At 42.1% G+C, this 22129-nt stretch overlaps 1 protein-coding gene across 1 annotated transcript in view; it reads left to right on the forward strand.

The window, feature by feature from the left end:
• Nucleotides 1-22129, forward strand: part of Epg5 (ectopic P-granules autophagy protein 5 homolog) — a 97255-nt gene that overhangs the window by 18372 nt on the left and 56754 nt on the right. Inside the window, exons 4-15 of the mRNA XM_028783215.1 lie at nucleotides 1724-1860; nucleotides 2339-2446; nucleotides 3470-3543; nucleotides 4961-5066; nucleotides 7709-7823; nucleotides 8189-8339; nucleotides 9429-9584; nucleotides 11169-11326; nucleotides 13562-13716; nucleotides 16431-16571; nucleotides 20354-20518; nucleotides 21928-22047. Of these exons, the coding sequence (XP_028639048.1) occupies nucleotides 1724-1860; nucleotides 2339-2446; nucleotides 3470-3543; nucleotides 4961-5066; nucleotides 7709-7823; nucleotides 8189-8339; nucleotides 9429-9584; nucleotides 11169-11326; nucleotides 13562-13716; nucleotides 16431-16571; nucleotides 20354-20518; nucleotides 21928-22047 (1586 nt within the window). The remainder of the gene's footprint in view (nucleotides 1-1723; nucleotides 1861-2338; nucleotides 2447-3469; nucleotides 3544-4960; nucleotides 5067-7708; nucleotides 7824-8188; nucleotides 8340-9428; nucleotides 9585-11168; nucleotides 11327-13561; nucleotides 13717-16430; nucleotides 16572-20353; nucleotides 20519-21927; nucleotides 22048-22129) is intronic.

A 22129-nucleotide genomic window follows, 5' to 3' on the forward strand; every position in this document is an offset into this window, starting at 1 on the left:
AGAGAGAGAGAGAGAGAGAGAGAGAGAGAGAGAGAGAGAGAGAGATATCACAGTGACAAGGATGGCTAGAGGAGACTCTGCAGACACTTCTCTGAGCAAAATCCCCTTGTGAAGTCTTTATAACAGTCCCAAGAACAAAAGAAAAAAATTGACCTTTTGTAACATTTTAGAGTAGTGGGAAGTCAGTTTGGTATAGTATATGTGGCAAATAGCAGGGAGGAGCCAGGGATCATAAATTGAAAGTTGTCAAATCAAAGTACAGACTGCTTAGTTGTGTACCAGGCAGAGCTGCAGGGAGGTATGGCCTGATTCAGGCTGTAGGTTGTAACAAAACCAGCAGGATAAGCATCAACTCCCCTTGCTCCATGTCTAGGCATCTAGGGGCTCGAGGAAGAATCACCTGGGCTCCAAAACCTATGGGCAGCCCTGTTTGTCTAACTTGACTGCCTGCAGCCTTCAGTTTCTGTATTGGGCTGGCTCCGTCTACTCTGTGCCTGCAGCTCTCCTTGGTAGAGGTCCCATGGTCCTGGCATCTTCAGTATCCTGAGGTCTTCACTGCAACTTAGATTCCGTGTCCCCAGCTTTGCTTGATGGCTTGCAGTTCCTTTTGGTAGGGAACTGTCCAGCCTTACTCAGCAGCTTTCAGGAACCTTGAGGAAGACACCATGCTCCCCTCCCCACCACTGTTTCATGTGGCATTCCTACAAAACTGTACTGTGTAGACAGTGGTGCTGAGTTCTGTTAGCCTGAAATATAGCTTGACGCAGCTGTCTCTCAGCACCTCATCTCGCTGAGCATGCACCTGTCTAGGCGGTTGCTATCAGGAAGGAAGGCTTTCAGGGCACTTGAAGTTTAGGCTCTTGCCTTTTAAATATGTGTTCATTTTCACAAATTGGGTATCCCTTACCTTCCGTGTCTCCTATCATCTTCGTGAGAGCACTAGGTTTCTCTCCTGCACTGCCTTGCTTGCAACATTGAATTCATCCCTTTCCTGCTGAGCCCACGAGTTGTTCACATCTTTCTGGTGCCCTTGTTGCTCTCTTTCCCTGTAGACCTGGATAAGGAGTGAGCACTAACCATCTGTAACCTCAGTACCGCCTGTCTTGAGATTTTCTCCACCAAACTATCATTTTTGAATCCAGTCTCATTCAAGTCTTCAGAACATGGACAGAATGGGCCAGAATACCACAGGAATGACCTCTATCCCAGTTCCCAGGAGAGTTCTTGTTCAGCACTTAAATACTTCATGAGCCAGGCCTTCACTGTCTACATCACTCTTAACACCATGGTCTTTCAAACGCCCAGCAGAATGGCCCATTAAGTTCTGCTTATATCAATTTGAGACTTGTTCATCCAGTGGCTCCAAACCCTTCTGTGTTTATCTAGCACATAATCCCAAAGGTATAAGGACTGCATGCCGTGCTTGTTACAGCAACAACCGTGCCTATCCTTTGTTGCCATCACTTTGTATTAGTTGCTTCTCTGACAAGAGACAACTTAAGTCTGAAGAGTTTATTTTGACTCACAGTTCAGTGGAATACAGTCCCTCACAGAGAGGAAAATATGGCAGCAGGAGCGCCATCAGGAAGTGGACAGCCTCCTTGGGTGTTTATCTGAACTAAGTGCTTTATACATTTTGGTTTCTTTGCTTTAAGTGGAGAAGCTAAGAGTCTACCTCTCCAGTACCATTACAAGAACTCATTTCATCTTCTTTTCCTTATAGTTTCTAAACTGACAGAAAGCATCCCCTCTGACACGTGTCAGCTGAAGGAGTGCATTAGTGTCTTGTTCATGTTCACCAGGAGAGTGAGCGAGGATGCCCAGTTCCGTGAGGATATCCTTCTCTGGCTGCAGAGACTGGTAAGCAAACAGATACAAGCAGACAAGTTGTTTATTGCTTGGGTAATTTAAGAATCATTTCTTATTTTATATTTTTTCTTCTGTAGCTTTTCTAGCCAATTCATTTAATGAGTTAATGACTTTTCTTTGATGACACATGGTTACAAGTTATTTGTCTTGTTACTCTGTCTCTTTAATGAACTCTGGCCTTCAGATCAGAGTTGAACTCCAGAGGAAATGGCAGAGGGAAGTCTGCCACATTAGAAGACTGGCTGTTGATTCACCAAGTGTCTAATTATGTTTGATGATGAACTTAGTCATACTTAACACAAGAAGGAGAATGTCATAATTTGGAAAATTTAAGCATATTACAGACAGAGTTATGTCTGGATGCTCTAGAAATATTGTACATAGGCACTTGACTGAGTAAATGCTATCCTAATTCACTTGTCTCCATGAGTCTGTTTAATCCCTGAAACCATGAGTCCTTTGTTGTTAGGTATCGGTGCTACAAAGAGTTGGCTGTCCTGGAGATCACTTCTTTCTCCTAAACCACATTCTTCGGTGCCCAGCTGGCATTAGTAAGTGGGCTGTTCCTTTTATACAGGTATGATGATCATTTTCTTGTTCTGGGGGGCAGAGTAGGGGTTTTATTATGTAGCTTTCCTTAAGAAATGTCTAATACAACCATCCCCTGGCCTGAGTGCTATTTAAATAAAAATTTAAAAGATTTATTTATCTTCTTTCAAGTATACTATATGTATCTGCATAAGTTCATGTGCACCGTGTATGTAGTGTCTGCAGAGGGTAGTAGGCATTGAACCCCTGGAACTGGAGTTACACTTGGTTGTGAACATTCTGATCTGGTGTGGGGAACCAAACCTTCTCTCTAGAGGAGCAGTAAGTGCTCTTAACCGCTGAGCCATCTCTCCAGCTCCCTAAGTAAAACCCTTAAACCAGGAGGACATATGTGTAGGAGTCAGTGTCAGAACTTTCTGGGTCACCACAGTTGAAGAAATTAAGACAGAACTGTAAAAGTTAAAGTAACCTAGCTTGCTAGGCTCACAAGTATTCAATTTGTTAAGATTTGGTTCAGGACATCTTACCAGGGCTATTTTTCTTTCCTATCCCACAACACACTTGGTACAGATGAAATGTAATCTGTTAGCATGGCAGAGAGGGCCTAGGCTTGTTAGTAACTCTCGTGCACTTACCAGATTTGTAGGTTCCCTTTTGCTGAGCACCTTTTGGCCATTTTTAATATTTATAGCATACTTTGGTATTTCTGGTAGCATGGAGTCTAAATTATTTTGAAGGGAAGGGTGATGTTTTGTTTTTGTTTTGTTTTTTACTGGTTTAAAGTAGTAGTGTTGTGCTTTATCCCGGCTGTGTAGGTGTCTGCTGTCAGCTGCTCGTCCTCTGCCCTTAGATAGGCTGAGGCAGTGTGCACAGGCCGAGGCAGGGTTCACAGGCTGAGGCAGGGTACACGTAACTGCTTCAGCTTTGCCTTGTGCTTTGGCTGAGGTGTCAGGGTTAGCTTTATTCTCTGACTAGCATCTTAGTTGTTAGATGCATATAAACCAGCTTGAGCTGGTTTTCTACAGTATACTTTTTCATTTTCTGATTTCAGATCAAAGTGTTGAATAACCCTTCAGGGGTCTTTCATTTTATGCAGTCCCTTGCCCTGCTGATGTCTCCTGTCAAGTAAGTGTGGAAGAGCTTTGTGAAATAGAAATTGAAATACTTCTATCAAAGGATTAGTTTCTTAGCTGCCCACATCCAGAGAGACCTGCTAAGGAAGTGTTGTCATTCTAGAATGTAACATTGCAGATTTTCTTTGGGTGTGATGGCCTTGCCCCAAAGTGATGAATCTCGCTGCTTATTAACGTTTTCTCTGCCTCCCTTTTAGTGTATTTGTCTCTCGTGTATGTCATTGTGAAAGATGCCATAGACTAAGGGAAGGTGTGTTCTTAGAGATTTAGTGTTAGAGGGAGATCTGTGGAGCTGCAATACTGCAGGAGTGTAGGAGAGAGGGGGGGGGAAGGGAGAGAGAGAGAGAGAGAAAGGGAGAGAGAGTCAGACACAGTTCCATGAGTGGTTGAGGTTGTATTCACTGGGTGAGAGAGGGGCTGAGGCAGAGGCCCCAAGTCAGGATGTGCAGAGGACTGGGGTATAGGTAACTGCAAGTCATGATAACAAAGGTAAGGAACTGGGGTGGGGGCTGGAGGGTAGAAGACCTTTAAGTTAAAGATGATCTGTCTATACTTATTAAGGCTTGGCCTGTGAGCCAGTGGAGGGTTCTTGAACAGGGAGCAGAAACTGTGTTTGAGAAAGACTAGACCAGCACTGTGAGGCTCCAAGGGTTGTAGGGCTGTGTGGAGAATCTTCAGTCCAAGGTCAGCCTGGGTTACACCAAGAAAAAAAAAAACGGAGAGAGGCTGTGTTTAGGAGAAGTCAGACTGGAAGAGAAGAGTGTGGACTTCTTCATTGCTTCATTGATGGTTACAGACGTTTGCATCTCCTGGCTCACGATCCTAACTGTTTTGTTTTTGACAAGATACATTTTTGAAAAAAAATTTATTTATGCTTTTAATCATGGGTGTTTGTATATGTCTGTGTGTTGGGGGTGTACTTGTGAGTGTGGGTATCGGGGGGGGGTAAAAGAGGGCACTGGATCCCATAGAGCTGGAGATACAGGTCCTTGTGAACTGCCTGACATAAGTGGTGGACCTGAGCTTGGGCCATCTACAAGAGGAGCAAGTTCTCTTAGCCACCGAGCCATTTATTTTAATTTTTCCTTTTCTTTTTTGAAGTAGGGTCTCACTATGTAGACCAGGCTGGCATGGAACTTGTTACCTATCTCAGGCTGGCCTGCAACTAGTTAGCTAGCCTAGGCTGACCTTGAACTCAGAAATCTGCCTGTTTCTACCTGCTTCTGCCTTCTGTAGTGGGGTTTAAGCTAAGTATTATCATTCCTGGCCTAGTTTTTACTTATTTGCTAATTGAAACCACTTGAAAGTTGGCTGATCCCTGACTTCTCTTTAGAATAGATGATCTACACATATGCTCATGTGGGACTTTCTGTGTTGATATGGTTAGATTCATGTGTGTTGTCTTTTAGAAATCGAGCAGAGTTTATGTGCCACATGAAGCCCAGTGAATGGAAGCCATCATCCTCAGGGCCAGCATCTGGGAACTGGACACTTGTGGATGAAGGAGGGGAAGAGGTAACGTGTGCTGCTTGGTTTCCTTTAGTCTGTCTTGAGGTCTTCTTCCTGCCAGGTGTCATTCTAAGTACTTTGTCGTAAATCTCGATTCTCCTGAGGTGAGGACTGCTGACCCATTTTACAGGAGATGCGTGATGTATGAGGGGAGGGAATGTGGCCATTGAATGCAGAAGCTCTAGAGCAGGTTCTCCTAGCCAGTGACCCATCCTACATCCTTCTGTAGATGTGCTCAGGAGACAGAATCTGGAAGGGGAAAAATGAAGTAGTGTGATATCTCTGACATTTATATTAAGGCTTTATTTTGCATAGTAGCAGGTTCCTGAGACTCGCTAGAGTCTTACCTATAGACAACCTGCTCTGAATACTTCTGATGAAACTTTAATGACCCAAATCCAGCTTCTCAAGATAATTTCTAAGAAAAATTTTAAGATAATTCTTGTTACTATTTCTTTCTTCCAAAATTGTTAGTGGTATATATATATATGAGGAAGTTTCCGTCTGCTGTTTAGCAGTTTTGGGCCTGGTCTTGGCTTAACTCCTAATTTGACCAGTACAGTAGCTCAGCAGGTCAAGACACTTGCCACCAGGCCTGACCGCCTGAGTGCCCTTGCTACCCAGTAACTTGATGGAAAGAGCAGGTGACTTGTGCATGCTGTCCCCTGACCTCCACACACGTGCTGTGACATGTACATTTGCACACAGACACAGACAGGCACACAGACAGACAGACCCCACCCTCCACAAATATAATGGAAAGCTTGAACTCTGCCTCAAATCCTTCTTCAGTGTTCTAAGATGCTCACTGACCTGATTCACTAAAACCTCCATGTGAGGAGACCACTGACACCACGCTGCTGTGAGGGGCTCGTGGATGTGTTGCACCAGGGCCTCTTCAGGAGCCAGTGGTCCCGTTCCTGGTTGGTTGGTTTTATCACCTCTGTGCTTGCAGCTGGTGGGCAGGTGGTAGGAAGGGGTGAGGGGTGCACACACCTTCAGCCGAGAGCTTCTCAGGAGGTGACATAAATCATCTCTGGAAGACTGTAACAAAGCGATGTTTGTTCTTTGCCTTTTTCTAGAATTGTCTTTCTTTAAAATAGTCTTTATTTGCATGGGTTTTCTGAATTTAACCTCAGAGATAGATTCTGCATTTGTGCTTGCCTCTTGGTTAACAGTAAGAAGCTGAACAAAACTACCAACAAGCAAGGGAAACAAAACCAGAAGCAGTGCAGAGGAACCTAGTACTTGAGACAGTTAAGATGTCAGCTGGATCGGAAGAGTGTGTGAGGGAAGGCAGCATGGTCCATTCATGGCGTTTGCTTCTCAACACTAGTTCCACAGAAGGCTCACTTGAACATTTTATAAAGCTTGCCACATGTATACTTAGATCCAGGTGTTCTGGAGCCTACTGGGAGATCCACTTTTCAGCCAGAATGAAAAACTATTGTTCCTGTAATTTCTGAGGCTCTCGTTAGCCATTATATACATGCTATTATTCTATTTTGCGTTACTTGATAGACCTGAAGTAAGTTAGCTTTATAAAAAGGTCTTAATGAGGTGACAATTTTGGATGCTGACCCCCTCGTCCCACTCCCCCCCCCCCCCCAGTTAGCATGGCACAGTCACTGGTGGGGGCTTCATAATAGGTGGCAGAACACAGAGAACCTCATTTCAAGACAAGTCTGGAGCTGGGTAGGGCCAGCTTTTCATAGCACCCCTTTATGAGAACTTGCCTTTGTTTATTTTAGAGGAAGTGCGGTAAATAATTAAGAGCCCTCACTAGGGCTTATTTCTTAGAGTCCCACATTAACTCCCAGTACTACTAAGCTGGGGACTAAGCTCTAGACTCATGAATCATGGGGCAAAACCATAATTAAGCTGTAGTGGAAACAGGAGATTGTAGTGCATATGGGGACACAAGTTAGCTTGATTTCTAAGGTGACTTAAGGCTGTGTTTCAAAAAGACACCAGTGGTGTCCCCTGAATGACCTTTGTTCACAGCTTTTTCTTGCCCACAGCAGACAGAACCTGAGGCATCTGTAGCAAATACTAGCTGCTTCCTCAAAAGTCTGTTGCATGTTAGTAGACTTTTAGTTTAGTAGAAGAGAACTGTAGCTACACATAACTTGGCCTGTAGTAAAATATGATTAATTGTTGATTTGAGCAGTGAATCTCACACTAGAAGTCACTCTAGATGTTTTTTGTTTTTGTTTTTTTTGTTTTTGTTTTTTTTGAGACACAGTTTCTTTGTGTAGCTCTGGGTGGCCTGGAACTTGCTCTGTAGACCAGGCTGGTCTCGAATTCAAAGATCTGCCTGCTTCTGCCTCCTAAGTGGTGGAATTAAAGGCCTGTGCTGCCACCTCCTGGCTCTGGAAGAGCTTTTAGTCTTGTCTTCTTTATGATAGAAATTTAATGAGCATTGTTTTAGGCTCTGAACAATGGATATGAGCCAGGAACATATGAATTATAGTTGAATTTCAGAGGACTTCCAACTTGGCTGCGGATCTAAGGCTATTAGGTCACTGACCTTGAGGAGGAGTCTGCAAGGACTACGTTGTCATTGTGGGATGATTTCATTTCTATAACCACAGACTACAGTGTGATCTCCTCTGGTTAGCTGATGTGATTTGGCATCTTCCCTTTAGGATGAAGACCCTGAGACCAGTTGGATTCTCCTTAATGAAGATGACTTGGTCACCCTTTTGTCCCAGTTTCCCTTTCAGGAGCTCTTTCAGCATCTTCTTGGGTTTAAAGCAAAAGGTAGATGAATCTCTCTTGTCATCACTGAACGATGGTAGTGGCCCAGGCTCTACCAAGGAAGCATCAAGTCCTGCTTCTTTGCTGGGTTTTCCTTTGTCCATTTGTGCAAAACCTCATCCCTCTTATGTTTATAATTTTTTTACCCATGCTTCAATGAAGGCTCAATAGTGCATGTGTTACCTATCTTAAATACAATAATGTACACTCTTTTAAGCTCCTTACTTGACTTTGATTTTGATATTGGAGCAAGAGATGGGGGGGTTAATTCCTCCTCTCCTGGCTTTCTCACTGAATCATGCACCTGTGTTCTGCAGTGTTTTGTTCTACTCATTACATTTTTTCCTTTTTATCTGTTTCACTTCTAGGTGATTATTTACCTGAAACAACAAGGCCCCAAGAAATGATGAAAATTTTTGCTTTTGCCAACTCATTGGTGGAGCTTCTGGCCGTGGGACTAGAGACCTTTAACAGAGCCCGCTACAGGCAGTTTGTAAAGCGCATTGGATACCTGATCAGGTAGTGCTGCTGTCGGCACTCCTGTGCTGGTGTCGCCTTGCTTAGACAACACTGTGCAGGATCGTAGATGCACACGTCTGTCTCCACAGAGAAGTGAGGTAGTTCTCCTGTCAGCTAGGTGGGATTTGATAAGTGTTTCCAGTGAAAGTATGTGCTTAATTATCCCAGATCCAGCTGATTTGTTACATGACTGTTCTGAGTTCTGACTCTCAAAGCTGCTGCAGAGAGAAGGGTCAAGGAAGATGCAGGCCTTCCCTCTTTTTCCTTTCTGTCCACAGCCTGCTTTTCTTTGGAATTGCCACTGACTGAACTATGGCAAGCAGGCAGTGATTCTTTACTGCCATTGCTCCTCTACCATCCTTCGTCCATATCTTCTTGTAGTTTAAAATATTTAGAAACGTTTCAAAGTCTTAAGTAAGTCACACTCTGTTTGAACTGGGAGAACTTCATGTATTTGAGAGAAAGATGGGTTTATGGTTTTATTAGCAAGTGTTTGAAAAATTTTTGAGTTTATATACTACTTTTCTCTAAATCAACTTCAGACTTTTTTTCTTTTTTTCTTACATCTTCAGGGTCTTTTTTTTCTAGATTATTTCCTATAGCACATACATAGGTTGTTATTATTATTTTTAATCCAACCTCTTTCTCAAAAGAAAGTTCGTAAAGCTGTAAAAATCTCTCTCTTTCTCAGTTTTGTTCTCCAAACTGAACTGATTTATATTTATTTAGTCAGCTTTATGAAGATTTATAGGATGGCCTTAAAGCCTGGGTCCCTTAGAAAGCGGAGATCCTAGTATATGTATCTGTACTGTACCCTGCAGCCCTCGTGGAGCTGAGGGTAGCTATGAGTGCAACCCAACATGAAATGGCAGACATTCATTTTCCTTATTTACCTGTCCTTATACCTTCTGCTGAGGCCATTACCATGAAGATTGGTTTCTCATTGTCTCTGTTAAGATTACCTTCAGAACTGAGCAGATAGTAGGTGCACAGATAGTACACACTGAGCGTGTTATTCCTTCTCATGTAGTGTAAAGGTGATGCTGAGTGAATGACTGAAGAGTACCATGTTGTTTTCCTCATACTCAGGATGACCCTTGGCTATGTCAGTGACCACTGGGCTCAGTATGTGAGCCATAGCACAGGCGTGGGGTTAGCACTACAGCCCTACTCCATGGAGAAACTGCAGATTGAGTTTGATGAGCTGTTTCTCAGAGCTGTCCTACATGTCCTGAAAGCCAAAAGGTAAGAGATAGGGTAGCACTGGGTGAGAGAGAGCTTCCTGCCTGGGAAGCAAGGCTAACATGAAAGTCATTGACTTAAGTGGGCCTTAGAGTGATGACTTGGTGTAGTTCAGCTTTTTGTTTTGGGTAAATTCTTGGCCTTAGTTTCCATATCCATGTTGTACTTAAAGCTGGATGTGACCCAACATACATCAATATCTTAGAAATAGCCTCTGTGATAGATGGTTTTATGTTAACTTGATACTAACTACAGTCATCAGAGAGGAAGGAGCCACATTTGAGAAAATGCCTCCAAAAAATTGGGCTATAGGCAAGTCTTTAGGGTGATTTCTTTATTACTGGTTGATGGGGATAGCCCAGCCCATTGTGGGTGGTTCCACCCCTGGGCTGCTGGTCCTGGGTTCTATAAGAAAGAGGCTGAGCAAGCCATAGGGAGCAAGCCAGTAAGCAGCACCCTTCCGTGGCCTCTGCATCAGCTCCTGCCTTCAGCTTTCTGCCTTGCTTGAGTTCCTATCCTGACCTTCTTTGATGATGAACAGTGATGTGGAAGTGTAAGCCAAATAAACCCTTTCCTCTCCAACTTGCTTCTTGGTCACAGTGTTTCATCACAGCAACAGTAACCCTGACTAAGATAGCTTCTCTCTCATTCTGGTCTTAAAAAGGATCTTTGGTTCAAAACCCAGCAGTTGTTCTTAATATTCTCCATATGTTGAGAGGTCTCATGTGTAAATTTATAATAATGTTGTCTTTGTTTTTGTAAAATAAATTGATAATATATGTAGATTGAACACTGTAGCACAGAAAGCTCAAGAATTAGAAAGTTTTCTTTTTGTGTTTTTCAAGATAGGGTGCCTCTGTGTAACAGCCTTGCCTGTCCTGAGCTCACTTGGTAGACCAGGCTGGCCTTGAACTCACAGAGATACATCTGTCTCTTCCTCCAGAGTGCTGGAATTAAAGGTGTGTGCCACCACTGCTCAGCAAGCAAGAATTAGAAACTTTTCCTGCTAATATTATGATATAAAAATAAGTGGGAAACTACATTTGACTTCATGTGATGTGCACACAGGCACAGTAAAAATACTGTATAAAGTCATCATTATGGCCATGTATATAAAGTGTACACAGAACATCTGCATGTAATCCTTGTATCTTGCTCATATTTGTCCTTTCTACCTCTTTATCTGTCTTTTCTCTTCTTGACTGGCCTGTTTCCACTCTCCAAATAGCCCTTGTCTGCTGAATGTAATTACATTGTGTGTCTGTACACATTCTCTTTACCTGTCTGTCACTTATAAATGGACATCCAGTTCCCTGTCCCGGCTGCTGTGAACCATGTGTCAGGCTTTCATGTTCACACTTCAGTCTCTTCCATGCACACACTATTATATATGTGCAAATATCCAAGATAATAAAAATTCCACGAATCTCAAATACTCTTGGTACAGAGCATCTATGATAAAGCATACCTCTCTCTGTATGCTTGTTAGAAAAATGGTAGAGCGAGCGCTGGTCTTGCTTTCACTTCCTTAGTGTGGTGAGGCTTGCTAATCCATAAACTTTTCCTGTTGCTGTTTATACTGTGCAGACTTGGCATTTGGCTGTTTATGTCTGAGATGCCCTTCGGCACACTGTCGGTCCAGATGCTCTGGAAGCTCTTCTACCTCATGCACCAGGTGGAAAGTGGGAACCTGCAGCAACTCTGTGCCTCCCTGCAGCCGGCCGAGTGCAAGAGGCAACTCCAAGGTACCTGACCAGGGTGCTGTCTCTCTGTGTGCTTCACTGTTACATTAGTTAGATGGGAGGTAACATATCTCAAATCCAGATCCCATCAGGTCCACATCTGCACAGTAAGCACAGTGATCTAACGTTGATGAATCACCTTTTTGCGTGTCTAAAGTTCTAGTCAGATCAACAAGCCTTGTTAATTGTCTTGAAGACTGTTAAGGCTTGTGCCCAGTTGTTCCACTGATTTTTTTTCTATTTTTCTTAATTGTATTGATTCTATGAAGTAGGTAAGAGGTAGACAGTAATCCTTCAAAAACATAACTGTGTAGCACAGTCTGTGTGTGTACTCAGTATGGGTAAGGTTCTAGGGTCAATCCTCAGCAACAAGATAACCCCCAAAACCAAAACAACAAAAATTAATTTGAGTGAAGTGAAATTAACATTGAACTGCAGGATATTTATGTTATAATGTTAAAAATGTTCTTGCAGAGGACCACTTTTGGTTCCCAGTACCTATAGGGATAGTTCCAGGAGATGCAACACCCTCTGGCCTCCTCTGAACTGTACATATGCATTGCACCAATATACATGCAGGCAGAACTACCCATACTTGTAAAATAAAGATAAATGAATCATTGTAAAAAGAGTCTGAGCCGGGCCTGATAGTCCATGCCTTTAATCCCAACGTTTGTCTGACCAATCTGCCCTGCATAGTCCAGGACAACCAGGGCTGTGTGGAGAGACCCTGTCTCACAAAAACTAAAACTGAAACTAAAAAAAAAAAAAATTAAAAAAAAAAAAATTAAAATAAAAATAAAAAATAAAAATCAGACTAGTTAGATATAAAGATATTTATTATTTATTACCCTTCATATTAAAGAAAATATAGAACAAAACATAATAGAATACTAATACAATTAAAAACATACCAAAATTTCTTCTAAATTTTTAAACCTCTGTATTGCTTAAAAGAAAAAGCACCTTTAATCTCAGAGGTAGGCCGATCTCTTGAGTTCAAGGCCAGGCAGGTTTAGTAAGTAAGGACAGCCAGTGCTATTTAGGAACTCTGTCTCAAAACAGCAGCAGCAGCAGCAGCAGCAGCAGCAGCAGCAACAACAACAACAGCAACAACAAATCAAAACAAGGAGAAAGAAAACCATACTGTATAAAACCTAAAAAAAAAAATTATATTATTGGCAGGTTTTTGCAGCTATTCATTATTTTTTCTCCATTCTTCTGTTTTTATTCTATGTATATATGTTCTATACAAATCTACTTTTTGTTTATTTGCCTTCCTGTTTGAAAGTTTGTTGTTTTTTGTTTGTTTTTTGCACTTCTCTGCTTCATAAAATATTTCTGCACTGCCCCGGGAGGTGCTTGCATTACTGTTTCCATAGTTGAATGTGCTCTGAGTGTTTCACAACTTCTTCTCTGGCTACTAATTTTGTGGGTGAAGTGACAGACACAGGTGAGAGACAGTCCTTCCTTGGCAGGGGCCAAGGATGAGAAGCATGGTCTCTGACTCAGGTTAGTCTTCATTAGGTTTCTTCTGTACTGCTATCTTCTGTCCCATGTACTTCTATCCTCAGGTGGGATACATTTCATAAATGGGCTTTTTGTCCATATCTTTTTGTAGAATTTTTGCTTTTTGTGCCTGGTTCCTACATGTATTACAGAGGTATCAAATTGGTAAGTTACAAAGTAAAGTATTAACAAAGTATAATATTGCTTACACAGGCAGGTTTAGTAAGTAATCTTAATCAGTAATCATAATCTTAGTTTATGAGCTAATCTGTGTTTGGAGTGCCATACTTATGCTGATTAGCTGCTGGCTGTGACAGGTTGCAGTTATAGTATCTGCATTCCTGTGGCTGAAAATGAGCCCAGGAGGGTCCCCTGTGCCCGTGGGTTGGTGGTGACACCTGGTGACAGCAGCAGTGCTTTGCATTGTTTTGGGTTATCCTCCAGATTTGTACCAAGTTCTCTGCGTCATTCAGTCTTGTAAAATAGTTTTTGCAAGATGAGGCAAGTTTAATGTTAACTTTTTGCTCTGAGTCTACACTATATTTCTGTTTGTTGGGATCTCAGAAGCCAGTTGATTCAGCTTCTGAACTGGTAGGGATCCATTTTGGAAAAGGGAAGATTCTTTTTATCTTTAAATATTTGTAAAGTTTTATGTCATCTTTCTTTGTGATAGTGTAACTCAATATATGAGCCTATTTCTACATTTTATTTTTTTGATTTGAATTGCAGACCCAGAACATTTTGCGAGCTTTGAGAAGTGTCTTTCTTCCATAAACAGCTCAGAGGAGATCTGTCTCCTGACAACCTTTGCTCAGATGGCTCGAGCCAGAAGAACTAATGTGGATGAAGACTTCATAAAAATCATTGTTCTGGAGATCTATGAGGTTAGACTATGACACTTTGTCAATGCTTTGGGCTTTTGGGCTGTCCATTCATTCTTGGGTATCGCTTTTAAAAAAAAATGTGACTTAGCAAACTATCACCTGCTCTTATGGATGAGATGAAGAATCAAAACATCATTATTTGCCATAAAGCATTTTGAAAATCTATATTTTATAATTCTGTTCTCCATTCTTCTTTTTTGACATTTAGTGCAAACTTTTGGTAAGGAATGAACAGTTTAGCATAGCCGGACATAGAGTTTTATTGTGTCTACTGTAGTCACACAGCCAATGCCACTTCAGTGTTCCTCCCAGTGACACGGAGAGATGACCTCCAGGTCACTTTAAGTGAGAGTGTAGAACATTGTACTTGAAGAGAAGTTTTGATTTAGCTCTGCTATTAGTTGCCCATCTTAAACAGAAAAGGCAGACTCAGTCTGGCTTTATCTTCTTTTTCTACACAGTGACCAGCTGAGGGGAGGTCCTTGCGTTCTGCAGTTTCTATCTGCTCCTTCTCTAAGAGAGGAGAAGTGCAAAGATTGCAGGGATCTCACCTCCTGGTCCCAGACCCTGTGATGATGTACAGTTAGGGCAAGACTGCACAGAAATGGCTGCATGCTCAGGTGGGGTCCAGTATGTCTTTCTTCTCCTTCCACTGAGGGAGTCGGCAGTGAACAAGCCCAGCTCTGATGCTCGTTTGTAAACAGGCACAGAAAACTCCTGGAGACGGTGGTTGTTCGGCTTGGAAGACAGTCCTATACACCAAGATTTTAGAAACTTTTACTCTTAGGTTTTTATTTTGTAGGATAGATTATGTAGGTCTATGAAATGTATTTAAACATAATTTTAGTGATTTTTCTCACATTAGTAAGTTTAGGTATTTGCCAGAGTCCAGCTCCAGGGGAGTTCTGGGCTGTAGGATGGAGGTGTGGCGTTGGCAAAAACGAAGAGAGTCACCATGAGTTGACATTTAAGCAAGTGGCTCCAACTAGCTCAAGCCGTCTTATGTTATTTATACAAGTTCACACACAGCATTCAGGCCTGAGCAGGTTTGACTCATGTCTCTCTTATCACTTTGCAAGGAGCATCAACATTTACCTGCTTTGTCTCTTTTCCTCTTCCCCACTCCCTTTTCATCATGATTGACCTTCACCCTGTATCTAAGCATCAGTTACCCTTTCCTCGTATCTAAACATACAGTTTATATTGCAAGCCAGATGATTCTGTCTAGCCAGGCACATCCTGTTTGTACTGTGCCTAGGCTGGGAGCGGACATGCAGTTTCAGAAGTGAACGACATTCAAGCTCTATGGTTAGTCTCTGACAGTATGATGCCTTTATATTTTATAGTCAGCAGAAGATATGACACCATATCTAGGATAATATTTTCAGGTGTGAATGTGACTTCTATGGCCCACATATCACTTTTGTGGGGATAGCAGTGTGGTCCTAGTCTTCATACATTCTCAGAATGGCAGTGATTGGAACCTGATTCTTTTTCTCAATTAATTAATTAATTAATTAAATTTATATCCTGATTGCTACCCTCACCTCCTTGTGCCCTTTCACACAGTCTCTTCCCCAACCCCTCCCTCTCCTCCTCTGAGTGAGTGGAGGACCCTCTGGGTATCCCCTCACCCTGGCACATTAGGCTAGTGCATCCTCTCCCACTGTGGCCAGACAAGATGGCCCACTGTTGGGACCAGGTTTCTCTTCTTCTTGGCAGTTTCTACTTGTACTTTTGCCTTCAAGGGGACTGGGAGACTTAGATTCCTTTGTCAATTTTTTTTTTTTTGTACTGTAGGATATCTGACCTTTTGTGCCCTTTATTTTTTTTCCTTGTATGTTCCATAAGTTCTTAATGCCATCATCTAAATTCTTAGAATGTGGTTATCGCTTTAAAACTGTTAGGCAAGAAATCATTAATCTTAGTGACTTCCTCTGGATTACTCAGGATGACTGCAGAGGCAGCCAAGGATAGCCTGGAGAACCAGTTTCTATGATGAACTGCAAAGAGGGCTTTATTTCTCTGTAGACACTTACAGAAAATTTATCAAAGACTTGTTCAAGAGACTTGTTTTCAATAAACCAAGCCATAGTCACAAGTGACAAAATGAAACTAATTATTGCCATAAGAATAAATGTAGTGAAAAGCCAGGAGGACTTGAAGCTCAAGTGCTCCTTAGGATCCTGCAGGGTCTGCAGCAGCATCCTGTCTACAGGGCTTTGCCAGGGAGGTGGGAGGAGTCTCCAAAGGGCCTTGCCACAAGGAGCTTCATCTGCAGAACACTCAGTGCTGTTCCTAGAGGTTACAGCATGGCTTCTGCCAGATATTCATTTGTTTCATCACAAAGGAAGAAACTTGGTCTTTTTGAGATGAGACTTTACTATGTGGCTGAAGCTGGCCACCAACTAATAGACTCAAAGGATTCTCCTAGTTCAGGCCTACAAGTGTTTGTGGCTTCAGGCTCATGCCCACAGGGCTTTGCTGAGATTTAGTCTCTGTATCTCACAGTTGAACTCAGGGTATAAATAGTTGCCATTTTTCCTGTTCTCTAACACCTTCTAGCCTCAAGGTGCATAGGTTGCTATCTCAGGTTCTGACAAGTTTCTGAGGTTCAATGTGAGCTTATGTTTTGTGGAGAAAAATCTATGGAAATGTGTCTTAGTTGTAAATTAGCATTACAATTATCATTTCTTTCCCTACCTCTCATTTAGGTATCTTATGTCACACTGTCTACCAGAGAGACTTTTTCAAAGGTTGGTCGAGAGCTTTTGGGGGCCATCGCAGCTGTTCACCCTGAGATTATTTCTGTCCTTTTGGACAGAGTGCAAGAGACCATTGACCAAGTTGGAATGGTAAGAATGCCAACTATCTGGCATTTTAAAGGAATCTTGAAGTAGCCGGGTATCATGGAGCATGCCTTTAATATTTAGAGACAGATGCAGGTGCTACAGAGTGGATTCCAGGACAGTCAGGGTAACAACACAGAGGAACCCTGTCTGGAAAACCCCACCAAACATACAAACAAATTATTTAAAGACACCTGCAGTGATGAAGCCTTGGCAGTAATAGGGGCATTGTTGGGAATGACTCTCCCACCAAATAAAACCCCAGTGCAAAGGTTTCTAAGGTCCAGTGTGTTGTACAGGGCTGCCTTCCACTGTTTGTTGTAGTCAATCCCTTTGCAATCCTTCTGCAGTTTTAAAGAGAACTTTATTGGATATAATTTATCTGCCACACTGGTATGTGCCAGGAATTTTTGGTATAGCCACAGATAGGTGCAGCCATCATTACAGCTAAGCTTTGAGCATTTTTCTCATCTCACAAAGAAGCCGTCTTCACAAGGCTTCACAAACCCTTGACTGTCATTCCTTATCTGCATCTTCCTTGGCTCTAAGCAGCGCTGACCCTCCTCCTGTCTCCACACAGCTGCCTGTTTCAGACCTTTTATGTAAGTGTCCTCACAGCGAGTGGCTCTTATGTCTGGCTTATTTCGCTTTGCATAATGTATTGTAGTGTTCTGCAGAATTTCCTTCCTTGAAATCTTGAGTAATATTTCATTGAATTTCTGTCTCATATTTTGTTTATCCATTTGTCAGACGATGAGCACTTGGCTTATTTCCACCTTCTGCTGTTACAAGTGTTGCTGTTATGAGCATAACTGCCAACAAATACATTTTGAGAGACTTTGGTTTCAGTTCTTACTATATTTTTGTTATTATTTAGTGTGTGTATGTGTATGGATGTGCATGTACCTTGAATGATGTCATAGACATCAAAGGACAACTGGTAAGGTTGGTTTCTCTTTTCACCTGTGGATTCTAGGGATTGGATTCAGGTGGTCAGGCTGGGGGAAGTGCTATTACCACTGAGCTACGTCACCAGTCCTACTCTCAGTATAGTTCCAGAACACAGAACCCACAAGTGTGTTTGATACTGCAAATTGATCTGCAAATTAGTACCAATTTTTTTTGTGTGTATGTGCTTTATTTATTTATTTATTTATTTATTTATTTATTTATTTTTCCAATTTTGCGGTTCAAATTTTGGCTAATTTTCAGAATGCATATTTTTGTTTTGTTAAAAAATCCATATATTATTCTTGTAACCCCTTAAAGTAAAATTAGTGGGGCTTTTGGTCTTCCAGTAAAAGCATCAATATATTTTAAACATTTGTAAATTGTATATCGTTGAAAGAGTACCTACTAGAAGATTTTCCTCTCTCCCTCCCTCCCTGCTTCTCTTTTCCCTCTTCCTCCCCTCCTCCTCCCCTTCCCTCCCCTCCTTTTCCCTCTCCCTCCCCTCCTCCTCCCCTTCCTTCCCCTTTCTTTCCCTCCCCTCCCCTCTGAGTCTTGCTAGTGCAGGCTGGTCTCAGAGTTCACAGTGCTCTCTTGTTTCAGTCTCTTGAGTGCTGGGATTACAAGTGTTTGCTACCACACCTACTAAAAGTGTGATTTAGTAGCACAAGGCATTAAATTCAGGGCTTAATGCATTCTGGGCAAGTGCTCTAACGCTGCTCTATCAGCTCTCTGTCCCTCTATTTACTAGAATTCCTGACTGGTGCTTCCTGTGTAGTTGTTAATGCCTTGCATCTCTTTTCCTTGTTTTATGGTATTGAGTAGAACCTTCACTACAGAAGCGTGAGTATCACTCTTGTGTCATTCCTGTGACAGGGGAATAGTTCAAAAGTTCACCGATGCCTAGCACCATTAGTTTATGGTGTCCATCAGATACTTACAGGCTCAGGTAGACTCTTCTGTTTTTAAAGTTTCTTTGTTACAGCCCTGGCATACTATGCAGACGTAACTCCAGGGCATGGGCTGTTGAGATAGGACAGTTATGAACTGGGAAGCCACTGTCAACTTTGTACTGTCACTTGTCACAGATAAACAGATGCACAACACTCAAATGGTATTAGCCAGGGCTCTCTAAAGGGGCAGGACTGACGGATGGATTATATAGACAGGTGTAAAGGAGGTCTATTAGAGTAGACTGCCAGCTGTGGTCTGCGTACTTCAAACAGGGCTGTCTCCCATTGGACAGGCCATCAGTTTGGCACTTGCTCAATCCGAGAGGCAGGATGTCTGATGCTGGAGTTCTAGGGGATTCCTAGAGAGGCTCTGGATCCACAGAAGTAGGTTGTAATACCAGCACAGGAATGCCTCAGCAGCAGGATGGATGAACTTGCTAGTGAGAGTGTAGGCAAGCAGGCAAAATGGAAAAGTTTTCTTCTTCCATGTCTTTTTATATGTGTTGCCACAGAAGGTATGGCCCAAATATAGGGTGGGTCTTCCCAACAAAAATGATCCAGTTAAGAAAATTCCTCATAGTTGTGCCTCACAGATGCACCAGTGTTAGTTGTTGATTCAGCTGTAGTTAAACTGATAATCAAGGTTGGCATCATACCAATAAGAACTTCATATATTATTTGCACCGTTTTCTTCATTGAACAGCCCTGTTTAAGACATTATAAAAGGAGTCAGTTCAATGACTCTTGCCTGGATTCCTAGTACTTTGGAGGCTGAGACAGGAGAATCACAGGAAGTTCCACGTTAGTCTAGGCTACATGCTGTTACAGACCACTCTGGGCTATTGTGTAAGACCTTGCCTCAAAAAACCCCATTAAAACAAAAATGACATTATAAAGTTAGTTGTTTTCCCGACCACTCTCTTAAAGGGAATTTTATTACTGTCAATCTGCATTTTCTTAATTTGTACATACAGGTAATTTAAAAGTAGTATTGTAGACTTTTTCTTTCACAAACAAGTTTTAAAATCCATTTTAATCTAGAATATTTTAAACATATGTCAAGTAGAGGGCTATCAAGATGGCTTAGCACGTAAAGTGCTTGATATCAATCATGGTGGCTGGTGTCATCCCTAGGACCACATAAAGGTAGAAGAGAGCCAGTTCCACAAAGCTGCCTGAGAGTCCCCATGGACACCCACACCAAGCCTGCTCTCACCCACACTTAGGACTAGGGGACACGCATACATGCACACATGCACACACACTCTGATAAATAGAATTACACAGTGAACCTAGCATCCAGTTTCGGAAGTTATCAACTCTTGCTTTTGTCTCATCTGCCCTCACACTGACCTATTAGATTTTTCGACACCAGATTGCTTTCATTGTATAGCAGAAAAAAAAATCAATGACTTATTTTGATTTATCATCACTTTAAGTTTTTGTTTGGTATGGTCGTTTACCTGGATAGAAATATAACAATTTTTCTTTCTTTCTTTTTTTTTTTTGGTTTTTTGAGACAGGGTTTCTCTGTGTAGCCCTGGCTGTCCTGGAACTCACTCTGTAGACCATGCTGGCCTCGAACTCAGAAATTCACTTGCCTCTGCCTCCCAAGTGCTGGGATTAAAGGCGTGTGCCACCACTGCCCGGAGAAATATAACAATTTACATACTAAAAAATCTTGACTTTTGCAAAAGATTGCCTGTGTTTTAGTTATATCATTAGCTTGAAAATGATATAATTTTATTTGTTTGTCCATGACTATAATTTTATTTGTCTCAAATCAAATTTATCTCCACATCCTTTTCAAGGAAAATTTGCAAAATTTGCAGTTTAATAATGTTCCTGAGTCTTAAATTACTTTATTATTGTTTTCTTTTTAAAAAGGTTTCTTTATACTTGTTTAAAGAACTACCTTTGTATCTTTGGCGACCTTCTGCCTCTGAGATAGCTGTGATTCGGAACTGGTTATTGAATTATAATCTGACAGCAGTGAAGAACAAGTTGGCCTGTGTGATCCTAGAAGGACTGAATTGGGGATTTTCTGAACAGGTATGCCATTTCCGAGAAACAGGAGACTTTACATGGATCAGTTTCAGGAAAGGATTTTCTTAAAGCCATGACGTCTCTGTGCCACTGCTAGGCTGGCAGATTCTTTCAGCTGTATGAGAGTTTAGACTCGCCTCCTCTTCCTCTCTCTCCCCTCTGGGGATTGTACATGGCTGGAAGACACTCTACCACTGAGCCATATCCCACAAAGTATCTTTTCTCTAATTTTGTTTTGTGTCATGAGCATCCTCTAATGAAGATATTCTACATTAAGAAAACTTGTGTTGCCTGGGAGTTGACTCAGTTGGTAAGGTGCTTGCTGCATAAACATGAGAACCCACGTTCCATCCCTAGCAACCATGGAAAAACTGAGTGCCTGTAAACTCAGCACTGAGAAGTGGTCACAGGGATGGTGTTGCACAGATGGGGAGCCTAATTCCAGGGAGCCCTTCTCATGGGGTGTTTCTGCTTCCTGGGTGCCTTAGGGTTTCCATTGTTGTGAAGAGACACCCATGACCAAGGCAGCTCTTATAAAGGCAAACATTTTTTTGGGGTTGGCCTACAGTTTCAGAGGTTCAGGCTATATCATCATGATGAGAAGCATGGCATTGTGCAGGCAGACTTGATCTGAAGGCAGCCAGAAGGAGAATGTCTTGTCTTCTGCGGAAAACCAGGAGGAGGGTCCTCTCATGCATAGTGAGTGGAGCTTAAGCATAGGACCTTAAAGCCTATTCCCACAGTGACACACTTCCTCCAAGAAGGCCACACCTCCTAATAGTGCCACTCCCTGGGCCAAGCATATTCAAACCACCACATTGAGGTTCCTCTAGGCCTTCTCTCAGTGAAGAACTGCTGTGGGTGAGAGCCACAGAGGTATTTCTCCAACTTCTTATTCTCCAGCCTGCAAATGGAACATCATTGCCTCCCATTTCCCAGGTGTCTGCATGCAGAGTCCCCTGATTGTCTCCTCCCTCTTTTCTTAGAGTCATGGGTCAGGGAATGGAGTTTTTAAAAACTGCAAAGAAGACCCTGGTGGCTGGTGTCATCCCTAGGGCCACATAAAGGTAGAAGAGAGCTGGTTCCACAGACCTGCCCGAGGGTCCCCATGAACACCCACACCAAGCCTGTTCTTGCCCACACTTAGGACTAGGGGATGCTGTAGGCTTGAAGGGCAGTATTTGTGCATGTTTTTGAGTATGCCATTGATGATGAAACAACAGGCAGGAGTGTAGATTTGATGTAACAAGTATTTTCCTGTGTGACTACTAGTATATGATAGGTGGCAATGCTCTTAACCTATCATGTAGGTTCTTTAAAGAGATTGTAGGATGGGGTGGGCAATTCTAGTTAAAGACACTTGTATAAAGATACTTAGTATAGTTGTGAATTTGTTTTTGTTTTTTTTCCAAAAGGGTACCCTTCATTTGGATCAAGCACTGCACACTGAAGTGGCCTTACTAGTTCTCGAGGCTTATCAGAAATACCTGGCACAGAAGCCCTATGCTGGGCTTATTTCTGAAAGTATGAAACAGGTATTAAGTCTTTGTCTTTATTGAGAATGCAAGTTTTCACTTAAAAACTGCCTGGGAAGGTAAAATTATAGTTTTGGTTTTA

The sequence above is a fragment of the Grammomys surdaster genome, unplaced genomic scaffold (genome assembly GCF_004785775.1).
Source record: "Grammomys surdaster isolate TR1022 unplaced genomic scaffold, NIH_TR_1.0 1036, whole genome shotgun sequence".
Lineage (NCBI taxonomy): Eukaryota > Metazoa > Chordata > Mammalia > Rodentia > Muridae > Grammomys > Grammomys surdaster.